General features: G+C 47.4%; 2 protein-coding genes and 1 long non-coding RNA gene across 3 annotated transcripts; 1 reads left to right on the top strand and 2 right to left on the bottom strand.

Annotated features, from left to right (window-relative positions):
• Positions 1 to 2,138: 2,138 nt before the first annotated feature.
• Positions 2,139 to 4,522, top strand: LOC136462358 (uncharacterized). The gene is made up of 3 exons (XR_010760700.1): positions 2,139 to 2,293; positions 2,972 to 3,100; positions 3,823 to 4,522. It is a non-coding gene; the product is annotated as an uncharacterized lncRNA (long non-coding RNA).
• A 2,768-nt stretch (positions 4,523 to 7,290) lies between these two features.
• Positions 7,291 to 12,140, bottom strand: LOC136466390 (cell number regulator 2). Its single transcript, XM_066464774.1, has 5 exons — positions 11,741 to 12,140; positions 11,408 to 11,648; position 11,225; positions 7,588 to 7,630; positions 7,291 to 7,451 (listed from the first exon to the last, which is right to left on the bottom strand). Exons 1-5 carry the CDS (start codon positions 11,913 to 11,915, stop codon positions 7,372 to 7,374), a joined length of 540 nt encoding a protein of 179 aa, XP_066320871.1. The 5' UTR covers positions 11,916 to 12,140; the 3' UTR covers positions 7,291 to 7,371.
• Positions 8,062 to 10,852, bottom strand: LOC136466389 (zinc finger BED domain-containing protein RICESLEEPER 2-like). Its single transcript, XM_066464773.1, has 2 exons — positions 10,717 to 10,852; positions 8,062 to 10,564 (listed from the first exon to the last, which is right to left on the bottom strand). Exon 2 carries the CDS (start codon positions 10,485 to 10,487, stop codon positions 8,277 to 8,279), a length of 2,211 nt encoding a protein of 736 aa, XP_066320870.1. The 5' UTR covers positions 10,488 to 10,564; positions 10,717 to 10,852; the 3' UTR covers positions 8,062 to 8,276.
• Positions 12,141 to 26,680: the final 14,540 nt, after the last annotated feature.

Below are 26,680 nucleotides of genomic sequence, written 5' to 3'. Positions count from 1 at the left end.
CGATAAACCAATACGGTCATGTGATGATATGAAGTGGATCATATCATTTGTGATTGCATCAATATCGGAGGATATGGAATGGAATGCGCAAGGCAAAGGTATAACCTAGGGCATTTCATTTCACCTATCATAGGTGTGTAGAGAATTTGATGACCGGCTTTAGGATAGACGACCATACTATTAAGAGGGGTAAAATTGTTTGCATATCGGTCATCTAGTGCCACTTGAATGATCTAACTTTGCATACGTGTTAGGATCGAGTGGCGTGGTGAAAAGAGTGCTAATCCTTTGGGAAATGTTTGTGAAAAGCTAACACACGTGCACGACTTGGTGAACACTTGATGGTGTTGACACATTTGCAAAGGTGTTGGCAAAGGTGAAGAAAAAGAGATGAAACTGGGCTTAGGGTGCACCGCCAAAGGTGTTGGCCTGGGTGGCACCACCACCCCCTGTCCGGTGCATCGCCACCCCTGTGGCGGCGCCCGGTTGGACAAGGCCAAGGAGTGGGTGTTGGGCGCTAGCACCGTCAGTGGCGGTGTGCACCGCCCTGTGCACAACGGCGCACCGTCGGGTGTTGTCTGGTGTCACCGCCGTGTTTTCCCCAAGAGCAGAAAAAGGAGAGGGGGCACCGCCATTAGCACCGATGTGCCATGTCCGATACACCGCCCCTTTTATCCAGAGAGGGGGTGTTCGGGGGTTCTTGCGGTGCTCGACATGCGGGCTTGACGGGTGATGCCAATTAGCCGCCGAACCACCAAGTGAGCGGTCGACACAACGGAGACTAGTGTGTTGGCAAGCACGTGAACCTCGAGATAAAATCATCGTGTCGTCCTTGTCTTCCCGTTGGTTTGCAATCCCTTTACACAAGCTTGTAATTACTTTCATACACATTGTGCTTGTGTAGTTGCACTTGTAATAAGTAAGCTTGTGTAGCTTGCTAGTTACCTTTTTGCTTGTGTAGTATAGAAGTAGCTCCCTTGTGTAACTAATTTGGCTTGAGTAGTCTTGTTAGTTGCATTGCTTAGTTTATGTAGCTAAGTATTGCGCTCTCTAATTTAGCTTGTGTAGGAGCATTGCTAGTGAGTTTAGGAGCTTTGTGCGCTTTGCATCACTAGATGTGTAGGAGCTCCCCCAATTGCTTGAAGAACTAGTTGCATAGGTTTGTATGACCTTGCAAGCTAGAATTATTAGGTGAGCTCTAACTAGCCCGGCACCTTTTTGCTTAACTATGATCTTTTATAAGGTGCTTGAGAACTTAGATAAAGGGGTGTAGTCTTAGCTAGACCAATAGTTTTAATTCCGCATTTATTTCAGTTAGCCAGCGTGATTAATTTTAGAAAGAACTATTCATCCCCCTTTAGTCCGCCATCTCGACCCTACACGTGATACCGGAGTGTAGGAATATTTTTAAAAAAAAGTTTAAACGTGTAGTGCTAATATACGGGGTTTAACTGGGCTTAACCTTGGTGAATTATTTAAACATCATCAGATTCAGAAGCGGATATAAAGTTTAAGTCTAAGAGATGCTTATCTCCATTCTTCTTTCTCTTCTTCCTCCCCTCCCTCTTCTTCTCTCTTTACTCTTTTCACTTCCCTCTCTATTCATCCATGGAGCCCACACTGGATTCACCCCTGATCATATCAGCTTTACCATCGTAGAATCTCTATATAGGAATCCTGCCTCCAAAAGCGGGCCTACGGATCGGGCCACGTCGCCCGCAAACCCTCTAGTCGTTAGATCCAGCCAAGATGCTATATGGACCGTCCGATCTAGGTTGCAGCGGGTCTCACACCTGTTAAGCCGTCAACCCGGGCGGTCACGAATCCTCGCGAACCCGCTCCCGGGCGCCTTCGGTTCCTGCTGCCCTCCGCCGCCCCCGCACCTCCCTCCTCCTTCTAGAGCGGGCGCCGCGTTCCTAGCCATCCCAACGTGGGTGGGGGCCCCATTGGCCCTAGCCATCCTAGCTCGGGCAGGGCCCCAGCTGCCCCTGTGACCCCGGCGCGGTCGGCTATGCGAGCGTGGTGGCTCCGGCCACCCTGTAGCGGGCGGCGGGCGCAGACACGGCGGCTGTGGCCACCTCAGCGCGGGCGGGGGGGGGGGGGCTCCATCCACCTTTCAGGCTGTAGTGAACGCGGCATCGACGGCTTGTCCCTTGGTCAGCTGCACCCGCACTTGGGTGTCCCTCAGTGGGCTGGTTCTCAGACCGAAGGGGCCTGAGGCGATGTCGATTTACAGTCGACGGGAGGCCTTCCTCGTCCTCTGACCTCACCCCTTCGCCCGCTCCTAGATGAGGTGAGCTCTCCCTTCTTCTCTAGCCATTAATTTTTGTGTTAGATTTGAGCCATCGTGAGATGCTTCTGTGTGCATGGAGATGATCTATCGATTGGCATCTAAGGGCAAGAGATGAACTGTTATTCCTGAGTTAGACGTGTATGTGTGCCTGGATATAATAGTGATGTTTGCCTAGATACTATAGTTTAGTGAATGAGGATGACCTAGCTTGCTGCATATGCACATTCTGATGTTTGTTTGGTGGACTGTTTTAGTTACAATCTAGAAAGCTCAAATTCAGAAGTGATCTTTTTAATACCGCTGCACGTCTGTAATTTTCATGCCAGTAACCATGTCTCAATTGATTCTGAACCTCAAATTTGTCCAGCCATTACATATGCTTGAACTGAGCTAAACAAGAATTATCCTTGCCTCTGAACTGCATTAGAAGTAGGCATTAAGGTTTAATAAATGCTATCCCAACTCATGGTTGAATAAATCTAGTATGCTAATTGGTTGAATTAGTTGTGGAAAAAATATATGTCTAATAGTATATAGAGTATCAGTGATCTGTGTGTTCCTATCCCAACTCATATGTTTCTCTAATATTTATTTTTTCCTAAAGTTTTAAGGTTGTCTGTACTGATTCGGATAAAAACTTAGTTAAATAGGTGCAATTTTGGTATATTGTGGTTTCAGGATTACGCCTGCTACTCCTTTCTACAATTTGATCTACACCTAACTTGAATATACAATAGGATGCAATGATAAAGTGCCCACTGCAGTACTGCTTGATGGCTGCTTCCTGCAATTTGGTTTGCTGCTGCTGTATGTCAGATCTCTGACTCTGTCAAGCATGATTCTGTATTGTATATTGCTGAGAACTTAATGTTTAATTTTTTTATTGTACAAGTTAGATATTACATACCTTGTAGTGCTACATTGCGAGATAGGTGTACGGGCATGATAAATTCTTGCCTTATAGCTTACCCAGTACTCTAAGTTATAACCGTGAGTTTCTTGCATGCTATGCTTCTACTGTCTAATGAGAAATATTCTGATTTGTAATCTATTGCTTGTGACTTGTGATTTAAATTAACTAAGTTCTTGCTGTGATGACTTAATGTGAGTGTGATGATCAATGATTTAAATTTACTAAGTTAATTTTGGTGTTTTAAATGTCAGTCAAGTCATATACATTGTATTAGGACAGATAAGCAAGTAAGGTAGAAACTATCTATCTCTACTTTCTGGACTATCTACTTTCGTACTACAACATTCCGAACTTAGAATTCTTGAACTTAGAATCATTTACTATCCTATATTCGAGTACAGATTGAGTTTTATAATCCGGGCCTAACAGTTGTAGGAAGCTCCTCATCCAGATAATCTTATACATACTTGATACTATATCTGTGTTTTTCACGCTTTCTTTGTGTGAAGTTTTTTCATGTCACTAAATACTTTCTTGATAGCATATCAGCGATTTTTAATCAGACCACATGCTTCCGTGAACAGAACACGACTATTTTTTTGTTCATTTGTTACAGCTGCCATGGATCAAGGTTGCCGTCGGCTGCCTAGCCGAGCTGTCTCAGGCAGTGCTGAGACGGACGCTGGCACTCCTGCACCACAACCGCACACGCGCACACACCATGCCGCACAGGCAGACTGTCGACCAAGCCACGGTGCCCATAACCATGAACCACACGCCCTAGAGCAGCACCGACGATGACTGCACCACCGCCATGGCGAAGCTCCTTGGCAGGACGGCGCTGGCAGTGATCGTGATGAGGGATGCCGCCACCACCAGCTGCAGCAGCCATTGGCAGTGACCCTCAAGACCAGCATGGTCCACGGAGTGCAACTGAAGCAGGAACAGCTCCTGCCCAAACACCAACGTGGCAAGCGCGGCCACCACGTCGCCGACCCCACCGGCCATGGCGGCATCAAGGTGCCAGGAGCCGTTGCTATGGCAGGGTTCCTCTAACACCATCTTCAATGGCAAGCGTGCCCAGTTCATATTGCAGTCGGTGTCACAGGTGCACCAGAGTTTGTGCTCGACTGCGTAAGCAGTGAAGGCTGGCGTTGTTAGACAACAAGAACGGTGATTCGGCCACGGTGCCCACGACAGCCATAGAGTGCTGGGATGGTGTTGGAGTTAGAACAGAATACGTTCCACTAGATGTAGATGCACAATTTTAGAAAGAAACCGATTCACCTCATGCTTGATTAGGTTGCTCAGCTCTTTTCGTGTTTAGAATCAGAAGTTTATGCACACCAAGTATTTGATATAATATGTGTCCAATATATTATGTATTCTGTTGTGATAATACTCAATTCTCCAAAATGTGTCCTTAGTACTTTGAACTTTTCAGTAGTCATTATACATCTTAATGGCATAAGCAAGATTCCTATTAAGAGATTTGAAATTGATTAGTCGCCAGGTATCCTAACCTTCTAATGATGTTAATTGCACCATCTCATGTTCCAGTATCAGAACCTCATATTCTCTATGTTATATGCCCCAGATTGAAAAATGTTGAACCAAATAATCATGATTTACTCATAAGTTTCATTTAAACTGGCATATATTCTCCCCAATATCCTAAAAACACCCTATTCCACCTTCCTTTACTGAAGTTATTAATATGGATAGTTTTATCAGGCCCCTGCATTCAGTAAGCCCAGAGTATATGATAGTCCCATATTTATATTAGATCATTGATCAAGTAAGAAAATTGTTGTTTTCACATGATTTTATTTGTACACAAAACAAGGACCATCTATAATACAATGGGCACGTCCACTGGCCATACGCGGCAACGCCACGATCTTTTCTAGTGATATAATAATTTCTCTCTCTTGTCTGCACAAGCAGCCTTGCATGGTACATGCCAAATCAATCATGATCACATTTAGGTAACCAACCGTTATGGTCATGAAACATTTTTTTCATTATTATTACTCATGGGTGCGGTTATGGATTTTATCCTAATTATTTTTACCTTCTTCCGGCTCTCCCTAGAACAATGTTGCTATTTCTAACCACAATGAGCTTTTTGTGGAGCGTTTTATGGGCCATGTTTTTATGTGGCAGGCCAAATTAAAATAACAGCTTCTTTTTGCCTAATCGGAGAGTGGGTGGCAAGAACGTTTGACTAGGGTTTTTTAAGATCCACTATAATTCGGCTTGTAAGAACAAGTTAGAAAATTATACGCATAAGAAGCGCACAACACCATGAACATAACCACGCCCATCATGAACAAAAAAAAAGAATACTACTCGCTAAGGATAGGCGCCAACAAGGTCCTTAGAGCATCTCCAAGAGTTCTCTAAATATTACTTCTAAAAAGTCTATGTTTGTCAACTCCTAAAAAAATTTTAGGAGAAAAAAAAGAAGTCTATGTCCAATAATTTCTAATATTTGACTTTAAAAAATCAAATGATGATCCCATTTGACTTTTTTTGCGGTCTTCTTTTTTTCCCACTCACCATACAAAACCAACCATCATGTACAGCAGCAGCTAGCCATGTCTTTTGGAGATCACACACTGACGACACTGCCGCTGGTACGGTACAATATGATGAACTTGCTAGTAGCTTTTGCTTGCCGGCCCGAGCACTTCATTGGCTACCTAGCATAGCAAAGCATATATAGCTAGCGAGCTGCTACACATTGTTCACGAGGCCGACGGTGGCCGCGGCGTCGTGTCGTCGTTCGTCGGCACGCTGGGCCCCGCGTGGGCTGGAGCCGGAGGACACGGCCTGTCGTACAGCGGCTCCGTGCGGGGCGGCGGCGGCGCGCGCTGCACGCCGCCGAGGTCCCCGAACGTGCTGGTCGAGAGGAACGGCTCCGTGGCGAACGGGAACGGACACCGCGCGTCCTGCGACGAAACCGGCGCCAAACACGGCGCCGGTAAGGGCTCCTCCGGTGGGCTCAGCTGCCACAGGTGCGGCGAGCAGTTCAGCAAGTGGGAGGCGCTGGAGGCACACCACCTCTCCATGCATGCAGGTGAGGAGGCTGCTGCTGCTCACATCTCTGTTGCATCCGCCGCGTTGCTTGCATCTCCCACCGTACAGATCACGAGGCCTCTTCTTCACGAGGCTGCTGCTGCTCACATCTCTGTTGCATCCGCCGCGTTGCTTGCATCTCCCGCCGCGTTGTTCACGAGGCCCCTTCTTCACGAGGTTGAAATCAAACGAGCGGAAACGGAGGCACGGAACGGCCTGCTGAGGAGAACATGGAGACGGAGAAGCCGCGCGAACGGAGGCGATCGTAGACGACATCCTCATCGCCGCTGTACTCCTCCTCCTCGTCGCCGTTGTACTCCTCGCTGCTGTCGAAGTCGTCGTGGCGGAACGGCGCGCCGCCAGTGCTGAAGAGGCGGCGGGCAGCGACGACGCACGCTCGACGCACGCTGGGGCTGGGCGGAGCGCTGCGGCGGCGGGCGCCCCCCGGAGGCCTTGACAGCGACGGGAGTGGGGTTGGGTACCGGGGTGGGGGCACGCGCTGGAGGTGCATGGCATCTTCACGCGTGGCTTCGTCCGTGTAAAGTTACGCGGAAGGAGGAGGAATTTTGTCCTAAAAGATTATGAGTAAATATTAGGAGTTGTTGGAGAGGGTTTTTTTTTTCCAATTTTTCAAAAAAACAAGGATTAGGAAGATGTTTAGGAAACTCTTGGAGATGCTCTAAGCAACAAAATCTAGCGTCAATCCACGTACTTTATCAACCATTTCCCAAAAAAAAAAACTCAGTATACAACCCGACACTACATAGAGATCATGGATACACGTTTTCACTACAGTTAAGTTCTAGCGTTGTTGGTAGAGGTGCAAGCAACTCTATCAAGTGAAAGCAGCTTGTATAAGCTCCCTTGAAACCAGAGACTCAAGAGGTAGCTAGCAAACTGCAGAGAGTTTTCGTTCACATGACATGATAGTCTTTTTGATACAAACTCAGAGTAGATACCGGTAGTTACATGGGCGTGCACTGCAGTGACATCGCAACTAGGGACGCAGCGCAGAGGCTGGGCGCGGACCGATACATACGCAATCTGGTTTCCGCAGCAAATTGAGGCGAGGCGGGCGGCAGCATCAGCGGGTCATCCCACGGTGCATCTGCGGCGGCATGGTGGCGGCGGTGCGCCCCTGCCTCTCCATGTTCGCATGCCACCCTGCACGCGCAGAAACAACGGCGGCGCGCAGCATCTGTTAGCAGTGCAGTGACGTGCTGTGCTGGACGACCACAAATTAATAGCTAGGGAATGAACTGCAAGAACTGAACGAACGGATGCTTGATGATGCTCGTACCTATGTTCATGTCGAATCCTCGCTTCTTGAGCTCGCGGTACTCCTGGCAGATAAAGTTGAGCAACGGGCCGGCCCGGCACGGCCCGGCCCGGGCCCGGGCTAGGCACGGCCCGTAAGGGCACGGGCCTGATTGGCACGGCGTGCCGCCGGGCCGTGCCCCAATGGGACACCGTGTTTGCTTGCAGGCCCAGGCACGGTCCGTGGGCCGATTTACAGGCCGTGCCAGCCCGTTCAGCACGGGGCCCATTAAGACATCAGGCCAGCCCGTGGCCCGCTGTTTAAAAAACACCTTTTTCAAATTCATTTCAACAGATCTACAGTTCAGGACATGTATCAAATTCATTTTCACAATTGACAAGTTCACAAATCACAAAAACATTTCAGAATTCACATTTCATACTTGATATCATAGCTATAGCTCACAAGTCACAAGTTCACATAATCACATTTCATCAGTTCACAATAGAGCAAATGGAAGCCAAATATGTTTAAACTTGAGCTGTTCGTGCAATGCCGCCTCATTAAAAACCTTTGTAGGTAAAACTCACACCTCGTGAGATAAAACCCTACAAAGGAAAAGAGTACGGCCAGCTCATTATTGAATGGTTCAATTGTTCAAAGTTATTACAAACCAAGTGTCTCAAATGTCTTCTCTCACTCAGACTCAATGCCTCACTCTCACTAACTGCCTAAGTGGTTATTCCACTAGCACCAGAGTCATGATCTAGAAACTGATTCTTGAAGTAGTCTTCATACTCCTCATCCTCCACTGTATGCTGTCCCTTCTCTTCACCAAGCTCCCAGTCCTTCACGCAGATCAACATCTCCACAGTGTCTGGTCCCAATCGACGTCGGCGCTCCTCAATGATCCTGCCAGTAAGACTAAAGCAAGACTCCGAAGAAGTTATTGAAACAGGGACAGACATAATATCTTTAGCCATTGTACAGAGAACTGGGAAGGTTAGTTTATGCTCATGCCACCAATTCAGGACATCAAAATCATCATCATAGGCCACAACATTGTCACTGTCAAGGTAAACAGTGAGCTCAGAGAGACCAGGAGGCACAGCAGATGATCCAGCAGTACTTGAAGGACCAGAAGAAACTGATCCTCCAAATATTTTGCCCCATGCCTGCTTCCTCTTACCTGTCAATCCAGATGGATGGGTGGTCCTAGCTGGCCTAGCTGCACCAAACTTAGATTCATACTTGTCATACAGTTTATGCAACTCAAATTTGACCTCAGCAAGATAATCAATGTAACTCATATTGTTACTCTGAGCAAGCAAGTCAAGCACATTCTGCAAACCTCTCATCTTAGCCCTTGGGTCCAGAACAAAAGCAAATGCATATAACAGTGGCACATGTTTCCAGTATTTAAGAAATTTAGCCTTCATTGGAGCAACAACATTACATAGATTAGAATCATGTTCATAGTCATGCAGGTGGCTAGCAATCTCAAGTATGTGATGCAGTACCAAAGGACTAGTAGGGTAATAAACACCAGACAGAGCAACAGTTGAATCATAGAACAATTCAAGAAACTGCAACACCTTTTCAGCAATGTACCAGTGCTGTTCAACCAACAGAGGATAGCCAAACTGAAGATTAATGAACACAGAAAATACAGTTCTATATGGCATTAAATGTTTAAGCATAAGATAGGTTGAGTTCCATCTAACATCCATATCCAAACAAAACTTACGAGGACGCATCCCCTTAGCTTGGCAGTATTCCTTGAATTGAGCAATGCGCTGATTAGATGAATTTAGGAAGTTAATTGCAGTTCTAAAAATCTCTATGCAAGGTTTAAGCCTTTTCAAACCAGATTTAACAATCAAGTTAATTATATGGCAAGCACATCGCTGATGCACAACATGATACACCTTTTTAGTATGATCAGAAGGATCAACATCATAGCCCAGGTAACCATCAAGCAAAGGGGTCAAAGCAAGCATAGCAGTTGTATTAGAAGATGCATTATCAAGACTAACAGAGAAAACTTTGTCAAGCAGGCCCCAATCTCTAAGCACACCAGAGATACATTCAGCAATGTTAATGCCATTATGACTCACTTCAATCAGTTTAAAACCAATAACAGATTTCTTAAGTTCCCAATCAGAAGTAATGTAGTGAGCAACAACAGCAATATAATCTTCCTTAGCATTACCAGACCAGATATCAGATGTCAAACAAACAGAAGACACACCAGGCATAACAGCAGCTTTAAGGTGCAACATTTTTTCATTGTATAGCTTAGACAGATCTCTAGCTGTGCTAAATCTAGTGACCCTCTTATATCTAGGATTGTGAGCACGCTGAATGTAATCATCCCAAGCATCATTATCAGCAATAGACAAAGGCAGATCCAATCTAGCAATCAAACGAATCAGCTCATGCCTAGCAACATCAGGCTTATACTCCCAGTTTCTATAAGATCCATCAGGGTTTAAAGCAAGCCTACTTTGAACAGCATTAGCCCTATCAACTTTCTTTTTACAGGATATTAGATGTCTTTTTAAGTGACCAGTGCCATTAGCAGATTTACCAGACAAACGATGACGACAAAGCTTGCAAATAGCAGAAACAACCTGCTCACCATCCACTACCTCTTTGACTTCCTCGAAGTCAGCCCACACAGGGGAGCGCCGCTTACCAGTACCAGTGGTGGACGAAGCGAGTGAAGCTGCATCACTAGGGGCCGCCGCCGACGCACCAGCAGCAGCACTAGCCGCCGGCGCACCACCATCAGCACCATCATCTCGGTTGGTCGGAGGAGCACTCCTACCGAACAAGAGATGAGCAGCATCGCCCATGTCGTCTTCGTCGTCGGGGATCTGGCCCAACGACCTGAGCTCGTCATTGATGGTTGGACCATCGTCGTCACCAGAGCCGGCCATGGCTACCGCACAGCCTCTTCTTCAGCTCTCGGCACCGTTCCTCAATGGATCTAGCGGCACCAGCTAACGCCGGTGACCTGCAATGCAAAAAAGAAAACAGAGAGTCAGAGAGAGAGAGAGAGAGAGAGAGAGAGAGCAGAGAGGTTAGAATAGATCAAGATTCAAGGCTACGGGCTAGATCTAGGGTTAGAGTGGAGGTGGAGGGCTGGAGGCGTGGAGATCAGCTTACCTGCATGGAGCCGGAGCCCGGCGCCGGAGAGACGGAGAAGAAGACGAGCGGCAGCGGCACCACTCCCCGACAGACGGTGACAAACAAGTTGCACGGTGGTGAAGACCTTGCCGGTCAGAGAGAGAGAGGGAGGGAGAAGGAAGAAGACAGTACGAGAGCTCAGGATACGGCCGGAGACTAGGAAGATGACGAGAAAGGAGAGCAAGATCCGGCGGTGGAGACGGCTCAGAAGGGAGAGCTCCAAGATCTCCAAGATCCGGCGGTGGAGACCTTGTCGGAGTGCAGGACGAGCGGCGAGCGGTGGATCTTGGAGTCCTTGCCGGCGTCGAGCGGCGAGCGGTGGGCGGCGGCGCAAGGCGGGACGAGCAGGCGAGGTGGGGTGGGATCTAGGGTTTCGCGGTGGGGAACGGTTGCGGCGGCCGGGGGAGGGAAATGAGGCGCGGCCGCGCGGGGGGACGGCCGGCTGGCTTATATAGCCCCCCGGCTTACCGGGCCCTACCGGGCCAACCCTAGAAAAACGGGCCGGGCCGTGCCGCACGGCGTGCCTTGTTGACAGCCCAAGCACGGCCTGCAGCGGGCACCGGGCCGGCACGAGGCACGGTCGCGTACGGGCCGGGCCGTTTTCGGACCGGGCCATGCAACCGTGCTTCGGACCGGGCCGAAAGCACGCGGGCTGCATGCTAATCTTTACTGGCAGAGCGCGCAGCACTGGCAGCAGCAGTGGACGCAGCAGTCGGCGCAGGGGCTCTCCTGGAGGCCGTACTGCGCGCGCATCTTGGCGCGGTAGAAGCAGGAGTAGACGCACTGGCAGCCGGTGAGCAGCATGATGAGCGTGTACAGCGCCCCGCTGGTGCCGCACGACGTGGAACCCCGGTCGATGATCTCCGCGATCTGCCCGAACGTGATGCAAGGGCACAGGCACGTCACGCAGCCTGCATGCAATCCATCGTTAATTCCGATTATATACCAGCAAGGAATGATCAACCGCTCCGTGCGTGCATCGATCGATCCTCTTCTCACTCACAGTTGCTGCAGTCGTCGAAGCAGTCGCAGAGGCCGGTGGACCAGGCGGCGACGGGCGCGGCCTGCGCCTGCACGGCGAAGGCCGCCGTCGCGCCGCCCGCCTGGTAGTAGCCGCCGCTGATGGGGATGCCCGTGGCCAGCGGCTGGGCAGCACCCTCGTCTGCCTTCGGGTACATGGTGGATCGGAGGCGTGCGCCGCACTGTCCGCCGACGAACGAGGCCGGAAACGAAACCAGATCAGACCGGGGGCGGAGAGCGTTCGACTTTTTGCCTTGTGCGCGTCCGCCGGCCGGTCTACCCTGTTCGGCCGCAGCGCGTCTTTATCTCGGCGGGGGCGATGGTAAGTTGGTAACCGCAGTGTGCAGTGCGCTGTGCCCAAAGGGTGCCGTGCCGGTGCAGAACAAGTGGGTCGCGTCGCTTCCCTATGTACCAAGGCGGATTACACGCCAATGCCCGGGTGCCCGTTCGGTGCGGGACAACTGCGGGCGTTCGCCACGAGACGCTTTTTGGCGGCTGGTGGGGCGAGTGGCCGTGGGGACGTCCGTCGGAACGTGGGTTTGGGACGCACGAGTCTACATCAGGGCGTGATTACTTGAACGTGATCATGGCCCCGGGGCCGGCCAGCGCAAGCGGGTCAAGTCGTCGCCTGGCGGCCGGGTACGACGTCGACGCGGCAAACTAAACCTGATTTGACGCGGCCGGCCACACCCAGACCAACGGTAGGCGTGCTCCACACCACCTCCACTCGCGAGGCTCATGTGGCCCTGCGCCGCACCGCCATGGAATGATCTGATCTCGTTGTTTTCTGCCGTGGTTTTAACGTCAAGTGTGCTTGATCTGGATAAGACCCAAAGTCTGCCTAGAGATCGTCGTTCAGTAGCGTAACATGCGTCCGTGGAAAGGAGACTTTTCCCTGCCCACATCAACGACCGTACCAAAAAAATATTGTGCGCGCGTAGAAATGGCACGGATTGCTATCCGCAAAGACTTGACAGGTCCACGGATAGATAGATACTGATCCAATGGTGGTACTTGTTGGAATTGCCAGGCGTGTTGTTCAACGTGGTTCACCAACCACTATCAAAGTATGATGAATCTATTATGTATGCTTACGCTCCCATCAAATTTGATGGGGATGGCCTTCCTTTCCTTTTCAGAAGACATGTTGTCTATTCCCCCCACCAATGAGACAAGGTGCCCAATCGCATTATTCTAAATGCTAGTGGACACGATAACAATCATGGAAAGACGCCTACCGAGTTCTTGCAGATGATGGTATATGATAACATCGGCAATCAGCAACCAGTGTGCAGTGTGCGCCGCCCACAACGCGAGCCAGTGGGTTACTACTTCTAACTTTGTGAAAGGGTAAAGTTTATCCTCGGTCCTGCATGGTCACCTTGGTCCCTGAACTTATAAAGTGTGTTATTTCGATCCTTAAACTCTGTTTGGTCTCGTATTCATCAAACGGGTGTAGGCCTACGTGTAAGCTCTATCTGCCACCGGGATCGGGACGTCGTCGTCTGGACGAACAAGCGCGCGCTGCTTGAGGCCGTCGTGGAGGCGCTCCCTCCCACCGACGACCTGCCCCTACAAAGCACCATGGGGACCTACTGGGCGTCACGCTCGACATCAGCGGGCAGCGCGTCAGGAACGCCGACACGGTCCGCTGCATTCGTCGAGCGGCAGCAGCAGGCGGTGCAGCTCGTTGAGATACGCGTTCGTCAGGTGCTCCGACACGAGATGCATTCGTCCAGCAGCAGCAGCCGACGCGAGATGCGCATGACATGACGAGAAAGAGAATCTCCAGCAGTCCAGCTTGGGTCAGTATGCGAGCAGGGATACGGACTCCAATTCTTGGTTGCGGACGATGCTGTGGAAGAGTCCAAGCTCGCACATGGCGCCATAGTCAGCTCGTCGGCGCGCTGCTCTTCGTCCCGTGCGACTGCGGCAGCGGCGGCTCACCTACGCGTCGGCGGCAGCGGCTGCTCGCCCGCGCGGTCGTGGGGGCTGCTCGCTCGCGCGCGTGCCTGTGCGCGGCGGCGACGGCTACCCCGCGCCCCTGTGCGGCAGCGGCAGTGGTGGCGACGCGCCCGCGCGGCCAAGCAACAGCGGCGGCGACGGCTTGCCCGCGCGCCTGCGCGGCCGCGGCGAGTGCTCGCTCGCGTGCCTGCGTAGCGCCAGCGGCAGCTCGCCCGCGCGCATACAAGGCCATGGCGATGGCCCGCCGCGCCTTCCCAGCAGGCAGCGGCGGTGACGCGCCCACGTGCCCAGGCAGCGGTAGCACCACGACGGGACGAGGAAGAAGACAACTTTTTTTCCAAAAGGGCCCTCAAAAGTTTATAAATATTTATGTAATTTTTGTGTCTGGACGATTTTGTATAGAAACTTCCGCTAATCTTCTGTTCAAGAAATCAAGTCTTTTCTCTGTATGCGGGTAGAGATTCATACCTGTTTGAATTAATATGAGACCTGAACAGAGTTTAAGAACCAGAACGATACACTTTCTAAGTTCGGGGACCAGCACGACGCACCCCTACAATGGACCGGACATGCACTCTACTCTTTCTGAAACTGAAACATGGTTTTCAGTAGCCTGCGTGTATGTGTACCTGCACACCGAACTTCGCCATCAGAGCGCCCAGTGAAATACTCATATTCACAACATGAAACTGCTACCATTTCTCTCTTCATTCCTGACATAAGTGTGCTAACATTTAGGATTTTTTTATTTTTTAATCCACCCAAATCCAGCTTGAAAGCATCTAGGCCCCTAGTTGGATTTCGGTGATTAATGTCAATACAAGATTACTATGACTAACGTGTGTTTTGCAGAGGCAATTAAGTTAGGTCATGGTAATGGAGATCGATTGGGCAATCGAGGTTGTCATGCCCCTACGATGGAAATCGTTTCGGTTTTCAAAGGATGGACGACAAGGTTAAGGATAACTAGTTCTAAGTGTCGATTGAAGTTGGAGAGACACTTAGAGTAGTTTAGGACTTTGTTTTTTTTTTCCTTTGGCCGTACTATGAAGGGGGGTATGAACGGGTAGCTTGACCTAGTTGAGTCTAGTGAGTTAGGTGTGGTGCACACTTGTTAAAACTAGCTCTAGGTAGCTCCTATGAATGCCTAAGATCCTTTGGAGCAAACTTCATTCACATATGTTCGGAAGTTGGAAGTGAATGGAGGGTCAAATACTGACCGGACGCTGGCTCTGGTGCGACCGGATGCTGGCCGCAGGGTCCGGTCAGTTCATTTGACCGAGAAGATCAAGTCTGGTGTGACCGGACGCTGGGAGGTCATGTGACCGGACGCTGAGGGCCAGCGTCCGGTCAACTCCAGTAAGGGTCCAGACTTGGAAAAGTGTGACCGGACGCGTCCGGTCCGTGTGACCGGACCCTGAGTATCCAGCGTCCGGTCGTTTACAGTAAGCATCCAAGAGCGACCGGACGCGTCCGGTCGGTACTGACCGGACCCTGACAGCGTCCGGTCATCACTTGAATGCTAGTTCGCGGGTTGAACTGACCGGAGCGTCCGGTCATCACGACCGGAGCGTCCGGTTATCCCGCAGAAGCTCATAACGGTTCGTTTTTTAGGCTGGCTTATAAATAGAAGCTCCACTCGTAAGTGGAGTATCCTTTGCTCATTCCAACAGCTGAGAAACACGTTTGTGAGTGCCAAGAAGAGCAGGATCCTAGTGAGGTGTTTGTGATTTGAGAATCCAAGAGAGTAGCCTCACTAGCAAATCAAGAGTAGCAAAGTGTGCATCCATCTTCTCATTAGGCTTCGCGTGGTCAAGTGAGAGTTCGTGCTTGTTACTCTTGGTGATCGCCATCACCTAGACGGCTTGGTGGTGATTGGGAGTTTGGTGTTCACCCGGCGGAGCTTGTGGGTGACCCAACTCAAGTTGTGAGCGGCTTTGGGTGATTCGCCGCGACGGAGTGTCAAAGAATCAACCCTTAGAGAGCACTTGATCCTTGCGCGGATCAAGGGGGAGCTACACCCTTGCGCGGGTGCTCCAACGAGGACTAGTGGGGAGTGGCGACTCTCCGATACCTCGGCAAAACATCATCGCGTTCCTTTCTCTCTCTACTTACTTTGAGCTCTTACTTTGAGTATTTACTTTGAGCAATTCAATACTTGTTTTACATCCATAGAATTGCTTGCTAGAGTAAGTTTGGAACATAGGTTGAGAGGTTGTTGTGCATTAGTTTGATACAAACACTTTTCTAGGCACAAGGGGTTAATTGGGCTATCCGTAGGATTTGATTATTGCAAGAGAATTTAGAATTAGCCCAATTCACCCCCCCTCTTGGGCATCTTGATCCTTTCAATTGGTATCAGAGCCTCGTGCTCACGTTTTTAAGCTTAATCGCTTAGAGCAAGATGTCTCACAGGGATGGACCTCCTCCTATCTTTGAGGGAGATGATTTTCCATATTGGAAAATCCGCATGGAGGCATACTTAGAAGCTCTAGATGTTGGAATTCTTAGAGCCGCCTCTCAAGGGTTCCCCGCACCTAGGAATGCCGCACAACTTCAAGGCGATGAAGTGAATTATGAGAAATGGAATGCAAAGGCTCGCAACACCATTTTTAGAGGCCTTTGCAAAGAGGTGTTCAATCGTGTAAGGAACCACAAAGACGCCCATGCTCTATGGTCGGACGTTTGTGCGCTCCATGAGGGAACCAAGAGTGAGAGTGAGGAACGCTATCATCTTGTGATTAAAAAGCTAAATTCTTTTGAGATGTTTCCCAAAGAAAGTGCTAATGAGATGTATTCTTGATTAAATGTTCTTGTAGAGGAAGTCAATGGGCTTGGACTTACTCAAATGTCACCATCCGATATTGTGAGAAAAATCTTGAGTGTCCTCCCCATTGATAAATATGGGCACATTGTGACCGTGCTACATCAAGGTGATCTTTCCACCGCTACACCGACACAAATCTTGGGAAAGATCAATGCTCATGAGATGTACATGCATATCACACCACAAGATGGCTCATCCTCTACAAAGAAGAAAGAGAAGGACTTAGCATTCAAAGCTAGCCAAGACAAGGGCAAAGCAAAACTTGAGTATGAGAACTCAAGTGATGAAGATGATGAAGAAAGCCTTGCCCTCATGGTGAAGAAGACCACCAAGATGCTAAAAAGGCTAAATAAGAGTGGCATCAAGTTTGATGGCAAGAAGAAGAAGTTCTTCACAAGCTCAAGAAGAAAGCCAATCTCCGAGATGGATTGCTACAATTATGGCGAACTTGGCCATCTAGCTCATCAATGCACAAAGCCCAAGAAAGACAAGTTCAGAAACAAGGGCAAGAAAGATGATTCAAGTGATGAAGATGAAAAGAAGAAGAACAAGCCATACAAGAAGAGAGATGGTAAAAAGAGGGACTTCTACAAGAAGAAGAAGAGTGGCAAGGCCTACATTGTCGGTGATTGGCTCACGGACATTGATTCATCAAGTGGATCATCCGATGATGAGAGTGACGATGAAAAGGTGGCCGCCATTGCTATTGATCTTGCATCTTCACCGCCACCATCGCCATCATCCTCTACACACCTATGCCTTATGGCCAAAGGTGAACGCAAGGTAACTAAGAGTGATGATAGTAGTGATGATGAACATGCTAGTGATGATGATAGTGATAGCGATGATGATGACTCACCTACATATGATGATCTTGTCAAAATACTAAGAAAATATACTAAGATCATTAGAAAGAGTAGAGCTACAAATGAAAAACTTGATGCTAAAAATAATTCACTCTTAGCTAAATGTGATACATTAGAAAAGGCTAATGATGAGCTCAAAGAAACAAATGATTCTATATCATCCAAACTCAAGGAGCTAAAATCTTCTAAGAAAGAGCTTAAAGATAAAAATGATAAACTTGAGTGGGTGCACAATGAGCTTGTCACTAGTCACCATAAGCTAAAAGATGAATATACAACTCTAAAGATCAATTATGATACCCTTATTATTGCACAAGAATTCTTACCAAATGAGCCACATGATGCTACTAACCATGTTGTTAAGATTGATATAGCTACCTCATGTGATGATTTAATTGATGAAAGCATTGAGCATGGATCTAGTAGCAAGGGCAAGCAAGTGGTTAAGTGCAATGACTATGATGAGTTTGTCAAGCTCAAGAGTGACAATGAGAAGCTCATGAAAGATCTTGAAGAGATGAAAAGTCACAACACCATTGTGCTAGAAACTCTTGATCATGACAAAGAGGTGATCCTTGAGAATGAGAAGCTAAAAGAAGAAATCAAGAAACTCAAGGAGGAGAAGAACAATGATATTCTCAAGGAAGAGAATAAGAAGCTCAAGATGGAGAAAGAGCATCTCAAGGTGGGATTGAGCAAGTTTGCTAGAGGCAAGCATCTCCAAAGTGAGCTACTCATGAATACCGTCATGAAGATGGATAGAAGTGGCATTGGATATATGGCAAGTGTAGAGAAGAAGAAGGCTCAAGCTCAACACCAACAATCAAAGCCAAAGCCAAAGCCAAAGAGATGTTTTGAGTGTGGACAAGAAGGTCACTTTGCTCATGAGTGTCAAACTCCACCACCACAACCCTTGCCCAAGCATGCTAGACCCTTTGCTTTCAATGCTCACTACATGCTTAGAAAAGATTCGAGTGGAAGGATGAAAGTCATGTTCTTAGGTCCCCCAACAAGAGTAGGCCTAAGAAAGTTTGGGTGGCTAAGTCACTTGTTGAGAAGGTGAAGGGCCCTCAACAAGCTTGGATCCCTAAAGCTTGAATCTCTTGTGTGTAGGTGAACTACAAGACCGGTGGAAGTCATTAGGTTATTGATAGTGGTTGCACTCAACATATGACCGGTGATCCTCGTATGTTCACCTCACTAGATGAAGAGGTAGATGGACAAGAGAAAATAACATTTGGAGATAATTCAAAGGGCAAGGTTAAAGGATTGGACAAAGTGGCAATATCAAATGATCATTCCATCTCCAATGTGCTCTATGTTGCTTCATTGAGCTTCAACTTGCTATCCGTTGGGCAATTGTGTGATCTTGGCTTTCAATGCTTATTCACCGAGAAGGAGGTGGTTGTATCCAAGGTAGATGACAATCAAGTGATATTCAATGGATTTAGATACAACAACTTATATCTAGTTGACTTCACCTCCGAAGATGCAAACTTGAAGACTTGCCTATTCACCAAAACAACACTTGGGTGGCTATGGCATAGAAGACTTGCTCATGTTGGGATGAGCTCACTCAAGAAGCTTATGAAGAATGATTTGGTGAGAGGGTTGAAGGATGTGAAGTTTGAGAAGGACAAGCTTTGTAGTGCATGTCAAGCCGGCAAGCAAGTTGCAAACACTCATCCAACCAAAGCTTTCATGTCAACCACAAGAGTGCTAGAACTCCTACACATGGATTTATTTGGACCAACAACATACAAAAGTTTGGGAGGAAATCTCTATTGTCTTGTGATTGTGGATAACTATTCAAGATATACATGGGTGTTCTTCCTTCATGACAAATCCGAAGTTGCATCTTGTTTCAAGAAGTTTGCCAAGAGAGCTCAAAATGAATTTGAAGTGAAGCTCAAGAAGATAAGAAGTGACAATGGCAAAGAGTTTGACAACACAAATATAGAAGCTTATTGTGATAAAGTTGGAATCAAACATGAAGTCTCCGCAACCTATACTCCTCAACAAAATGGTGTAGTTGACAGGAAGAACCGGACTTTGATCACTCTTGCAAGGACAATGCTAGATGAGTACAACACCCCCGAAGCTCTATGGGCGGAAGCAATCAACACCGCATATTATGCATCTAACCGCCTATTTCTTCAAAAGTTCCTTGTCAAGACTCCATATGAGTTGCTCAATGGGAAGAAGCCGGACGTCTCCTTCTTTAGGGTGTTTGGTTGCAAGTGCTACATCTACAAGAAGCGGCAACACCTAGGGAAGTTTCAAAGGTGTTGTGATATAGGTTTTCTTGTTGGTTACTCATTGAAGTCCAAAGCATATAGAGTATTTAATCATGCCACCGGCTTGGTTGAAGAAACATATGATGTGGAATTTGATGAATCTAACGGCTCCCAAGGAGCACATGAGAATCTTGATGATGTAGGTGATGAACCATTGAGGGAGGCTATGAAGAATATTCCGGTGGGAGACATCAAGCCAAAAGATGATGAAGATGATGTACAAGTCATTAATCAACCCTCTTCATCAAATGTACCACAAGATGGTGAAAAAGTTGGGAGAGTAGAAAATGAAGATACTCATATCTCCCATGAGCAAATGGTGGTACAAGCACAAGATGTTGATGCTCCACAACCTCCTCCTCAAGTGGTCAATAGAAGAAATACACCTCTCCTACAAGATCATCCACAAGATCTCATCATAGGGAGTCCAACAAAGGGGGTGATGACTCGATCTCAAAAGCTTACTTCATTTATTGCTCATCACTCTTTTGTCTTTTGCTATGAGCCTACCAAGGTAGAAGATGCTCTTAAAGATCCGGATTGGATCAATGCCATGCATGAAGAGTTGAACAACTTCACTCGCAATGAAGTTTGGAATCTTGAAGAGCGACCAAAAGATGCAAGAGTCATTGGAACAAAGTGGGTGTTCCGCAACAAGCAAGATGATCAAGGTGTTGTTGTGAGGAACAAGGCAAGACTAGTGGCAAAAGGGTTCTCTCAAGTTGAAGGTCTAGATTTTGGAGAAACCTTTGCATCGGTTGCAAGATTAGAAGCCATATGTATCCTTCTTGCATATGCATCACATCATGAAATGAAACTATATCAAATGGATGTGAAAAGTGCATTCTTAAATGGCTTTATTAATGAACTAGTCTATGTTGATCAACCTCCCGGGTTTGAAGATCCTAGATATCCTAATCATGTTTATAGGTTGTACAAGGCACTATATGGGCTTAAGCAAGCCCCAAGAGCTTGGTATGAGCGTCTTCGGGACTTTCTTATTGAAAAGGGCTTCACCATTGGGAAGGTCGACACCACACTATTTACCAAGAAACTTGATGGGCATATCTTCATTTGTCAAGTATATGTTGATGATATCATCTTTGGATCATCAAATGAAGACTCATGCAAAGAATTTGGTGAATTGATGTCTAAGGAGTTCGAGATGTCAATAATTGGTGAGCTTACATTCTTTCTTGGTTTTCAAGTCAAGCAAATGAAAGAAGGCATATTCATCTCTCAAGAGAAATACACAAAAGATCTTCTCAAGAGATTCAAGATGGATGAATGTAAGCCAATCAAGACCCCAATGCCTACCAATGGACATCTCGACCTAGATGAGGGAGGTAACTCGGTTGATCAAACTCTCTACCGTTCTATGATTGGTAGCTTGTTATATTTAACCGCATCTAGGCCCGACATCATGTTTAGTGTGTGTATGTGTGCTAGATTTCAAGCTAGTCCTAAGGAAACACATTTAATTGCCGTAAAAAGAATCCTTAGGTATCTTAAGCACACACCAAGCATTGGCCTTTGGTATCCCAAAGGAGCTTTATTTGAATTAATTGGCTATTCTGATTCAGACTACGCCGGATGCAAAGTTGATAGAAAGAGCACATCCGGAGGGTGCCATTTGCTTGGTAGATCACTTGTGTCTTGGTTCTCTAAGAAATAAAATAGTGTGGCTTTGTCCACCGCCGAAGCGGAATACATTGCCGCGGGTGCTTGTTGTGCACAAATATTATACATGAAACAAACTTTACTAGACTATGGAGTAGTTCTAGAGAATGTACCTCTTTTGTGCGATAATGAAAGTGCGGTAAAACTTGCAAATAATCCGGTTCAACACTCTCGCACCAAGCATATAGATATCCACCATCACTTTCTAAGAGATCATGTAGCTAAAAATGATATATCACTAGAAGGTGTAAGATCCGAAGATCAATTAGCGGATATCTTCACTAAACCGCTAGATGAAGCTACATTTTGTAGATTGCGGAATGAGCTCAATGTACTTGATTTTAGAAACTTCACTAAAAATTGAGCTTGTGTTGTCCCTTGCATTCATTGTAATATACAACTTGTTTAATTTGTAGCAATGCATATAGGGCTTGTCTAACATGGTTAAGATAACCGCCGAAAAGCATGTGAAGAAGCTTAACCATGGATCAAACTTGACAAGCAACTAGATTTACTTACAAGCATTACATATGCATGAATGTTGTTTTGTTGTTTTGTTCTATTTGCCCTCTTGTTGCCTAGTTTCTTAAAAAGAATTATAGCCTAAGGCAAAATATTTTGAAAAATATGAGGGTTTGAGAGAGGTCACTCACATCAGTCCCAATTGGTGTTTATTTGGATCTTATTCAAGTTGGGACTTGATTGGGAACAGGCAGCGCAAAGGAAGGTTGAAGGATTGCTGGAAAAGGTGCACCGGACGCTGCACCGGACGCTGCTGTCCAGCGTCCGGTCAGTTCATAGGAGGGTGAACTGCTGTTGAAGGAGTGACCGGACGCTGCGTCTGTGCGTCCGGTCAGAAAGGGCTCAGCGTCCGGTCGATCGGAGGATGACAAAGTTAAACTGACCGGACCCTGCCTGCTTCCGGTCATGGACCACCGGACGCGTCCGGTCGCGATTCTAGAGGATTTGGACCTCTCTGGAATCGACCGGACGCTGGGTGGTAGCGTCCGGTCGCTACCACCGGAGCGTCCGGTCAGTGGATCTCGCGTGACTTCAAGTCTCTTTTGGTTTCCTTTCTGTCGCGTTTGGGGGATTATAAATCCGGACTTTCGGTTCACCTGCCTTACCAGCGCCTCCGTGAGCCCGCAACCAAGCCGCCACCTCCTGCCTAGCTGCGCCGCCGCAGCCTCGCTCGCCAGCCCTAGCCCGAGCAGCCGCACGCCGCCGCAGCCTCGCCGCGCCACCACGCCTGCCCAGCCGTGCGCCACCACGCTTGCCCAGCCGCGCGCCTCCGTGCCCCTGTCCCGCGCCACCACCGGTCCGTCGCAGCCAAGCGCCGCCGAGCTCCGGCCCTGCCTTGCCTCTGCTCAGTGCCTCATCGGCCTCCTCGCGCCCTAGCTCGTTGCTTCATCGTTGCCAAGGCTGCCAATCTTCGCCGCTCTTGCCCTATCCTCCCATTGTTTGGTAAGGCAAATCTTGTGGTTCAATCTTGATCTCCAATTGTGACCTAGATCAAATTCTAAATACATTGATTCCCCATTGCATTCAGGATGTTTGACCTAACCCTAACTGGTTCCAAGATCCCCCACGTGACGTCTTATCTATTCTCGGATCACTGATCGTCAGGTAGAAAGCCACTCGATTCAATTTCGCATCTACATTGCTTTCTCTATTAGGGTTTCGTATCTATTAGCAATATGGTATTTATTTGTATATCCATCTATTCTATCGTGCAGTGAGTCGGTTCCGTTGTGTTTCAATTGGCAGTTGGCAGTTAACTCGGAGCCAAGCTCGTGAGTAAGGATCGAGGCCAAGCCTCGAAAGCGACAGTTTGACAGTTTTTGACCGAAAAAGACTGTGGGGGATCCCCACAGTACCCACCTTTTTAAATTAGATTAAAAGAGAGTATACATACTTACAACAAGTTTCTAACTGAAAGCAGCAAGCCAAACGCAGAAGGATGACCTAAGGTCCTCCTTACATCTAATAGACTGTAGAAGACATTGACTCTTGAAATTAGCTAACCATAAACTAAGACTCGGATTCCTTCTTTGAAAAACTTTATCATTACGAAGCTTCCACAATTCCCATGCCGCTATCAACGCTGCCTCCGTGAAGAAGGGAAGGTTATTAGTCGTTCTTGCTTGAGTCAATCTGTCATTAAGCTGCAATAAATCATCCCATTCGAAGTGGATAGCTGCCCAGCATTCCTGGGCAAAAGAGCACTCAAAAAATAGATGATCGATGGTCTCCTCAGCTCCACTGTCACACATGATGCAGAGAGTGTCATCCTGAATATTTAGATGTCTACGACGCAGCATCGACTTGGTGTTCAGACGATCAACCAAGATGAGCCAAGCAAAAAACTTGACACGTGGAGTGCATCGGGATTTCCACACTGCCTTGAAGATTGGGTGTGACTCCATGTTACTGAAGACATGAGAGTAAAAGCGCCTTGATGTGTACCTAGCCCCCCATGCAGGCACCCAAATGTCCTTAGCCTCTTCATTATATGGCAGCACCTGTAATTGAGCCTGGAGATCTTCCAGCTCCTGAAGAGCTTGCTGTGACAGAGGCAGGAAAAAAATACTATCAAGGTCTTCAGCTTGCATAATTTCCATGACAGAGGCATCATCATTCCTGGCAAACGAAGCAAGGCGTGGATACATTTGGGATAGAATTGAATCTGCCCAAAGATCATCCCAGAAGCAGACTGAGGAACCATTTCCCAACTCACACCTGGAAATTTGCCTAAAGATAGTGTTGAGCCGAAGGACATCCTTCCACCAAAAAGAGCCAATTTCTCTCGCAGCATGAGGTACTTTAGAAGTGTAGTACTTGTACCAGACAATCTGCACCCAGGGTATGTCTGCTTTATTGTAGAATTTGCTTAGGTGTTTTAGGAGCAACGCATCGTTCTGTAGGCGGAGGTTCAGGACACCTAATCCCCCCTTTTCTTTGGGTCTCATGACCACTGGCCAAGCAACTAAATTTCCTCCTTTCTTCTCTGCATCATTTCCACGCCAGAGGCATTGCTTCCTGGCTCTGTCAATGTTGTCGATCACACCTTTTGGGAGCTTGATGGTGCACATGGCATAGGTGGTGATAGGGGTGATGGCTGAATTTACCATTTCAAGTCGCCCGGAGTATGACAACCAGGTGGAGCATGCCGATAATCTTCTTTCAACTCTGTCCATCATTGGGGTAAGGTCTTCCATACGTGGCTTTGTTGTACCCATTGGCAGTCCCAGGTATGTAAATGGCATTGAGCCAACATCACAGCCAAATGTGTTGGCAAGCAGAGCTAGTTTGTCCTGTGAGATATTGATGGAGTACATGTGTGATTTTCTGTAGTTCACCTGTAGTCCAGTCGAAATGGAGAAGCTGTGCAGGAGTGATTTTAAGAAGAACAACTGCCTAGCATCAGCTTGGAGAAGCATCAATGTGTCATCAGCATATTGGACAATGGGAAACTCACTCATCGACTGAGGTATTGGCAATCTGAGCAAGCCTATCTCCATTGCTTGGTTGACAAGAATCTGTAGTAGTTCAGCTGCAAGAACAAATAAGAGAGGGGATAGTGGATCCCCTTGTCGAACTCCCCTTTTACATTTGAAAAATTTTCCTGGGACCCCGTTAAGCAAGACTGCAGAAGAACCAGAAGATAGAATTGCTTGGATCCAAGCTAGCCATTTCTCGGGGAAGCCCATATGTGACATAACCTGAATGATGGCTGAATGCTCCACTGTGTCGAATGCTTTCTCGAAGTCAAGTTTCAAAATGATTATTTCCCTCCTTGACTGGTGACACTGATGTATATATTCATAACTCCAAGCTAAACAATCCTGTATCGTGCGGGAACGGATAAAACCGTACTGATTGCTATGAACAATTCGTAAAATAACTGCTTGCAATCTGTCTGCCAGTATCTTGGTTATTATTTTGAGCGAAATGTTCATGAGTGATATGGGCCGAAAGTCATTAACCGTTTCTGGGCTGTCTTTCTTGGGTACCAATGTGATGTAAGAGGTGTTGATAGACTCTAAATTGATCCTTGCAGCATAGAAGTCTGCACATAGCGAATAGAAATCGCTCTTAACTAGCTGCCAACATTTTTTCAGGAAAAGCCCGTTGAAACCATCCGGTCCCGGCGCCTTGTCATTGGGCATATGCTTGATCACCATGTCAATCTCCTCATGACAAATTGGCATAGTGAGCACATTCAGGCCGTCAATCTGCGTGATCAGACTTGTTAGATCGAAAAGCATGACCGGTTCAGATGTTGTCCCCATGCGGATTCTGAATGCAGTCCACAAGAGCCCTGCCTTTCCTGCATGATCCTGAATCCAAACTCCTTGATCGTTCATAATCTGGGAGATGGCATTCCTTCTGTAAGAGATGGTTGCCATACCATGGAAAAACTTGGTGCATTCATCTCCTAGTTTTATTCTGTTGACTGTGTACCGATTCCTCCAATAGAGATTTTTGTAGTGAAGCCAGGTTTGGAGTTGCTTTTTGACGGCATTTCTAAGATTGATTTCTGGATTAAATAGGCCTCTTCTATCCTCCAGGCCATCCAGAAAACCTATGACACTGTTGCAGTTACTAATTAAGAGTCGAAGGTTGGATATATCCTTGCTCCAATGCTTCAATCTTGCTCTGAGTGCTTTGAATTTTGAGGAAATATTCCTTGCTACATCATTTTGTCTAGGGGTGCTCATCCAACAATCCATCACTGTTTCTTGGAAGTAATTCTGCTGTACCCAGAAATTTTCAAACCGAAACAAGCTCGCTTTGGGTATACTTGTGCTGACAATCACCTTGCAGGGTATGTGGTCTGAGGTGATCTTAGCTAGGGGGAGGACTTCTGTATTGGGGAAGTCAATGGTCCAATTTGCCGAAGTAAAGAACCAATCTAGCTGTTCTAGAAGCGGATCAGACTGCATATTACTCCATGTGAAGGCACGCCCCTTCAGTGGCAACTCAACTAGACCCAGGTGACCAATAGCATCATTGAAGATGAGAGTGTCAGCAAGATTACCTCCTGGTCTATTGCGATTATTGAGAGATCTGTAAAAATTGAAATCACCCAAAAAAATCCAGTTGTCGGAGTCATTGATATCATGATCACGGAACCAATTGATAAAATCAGAGCGTGCAGGTTCATCACAAGGCCCATAGACTGTGGTTAGCTTCCATGTCTCTCTATTATGCACTGAAGTGAAACCCACAGTGATGCCAAAACTTTGTTTATCAAGAACCGTTCCTGAAAGCACATTGCTGTTCCA

The sequence above is a fragment of the Miscanthus floridulus genome, chromosome 7, assembly GCF_019320115.1.
Source record: "Miscanthus floridulus cultivar M001 chromosome 7, ASM1932011v1, whole genome shotgun sequence".
Lineage (NCBI taxonomy): Eukaryota > Viridiplantae > Streptophyta > Magnoliopsida > Poales > Poaceae > Miscanthus > Miscanthus floridulus.
Note: the sequence above shows the minus strand (reverse complement) of the source record. Positions and strands in the feature narration are given on the sequence as shown.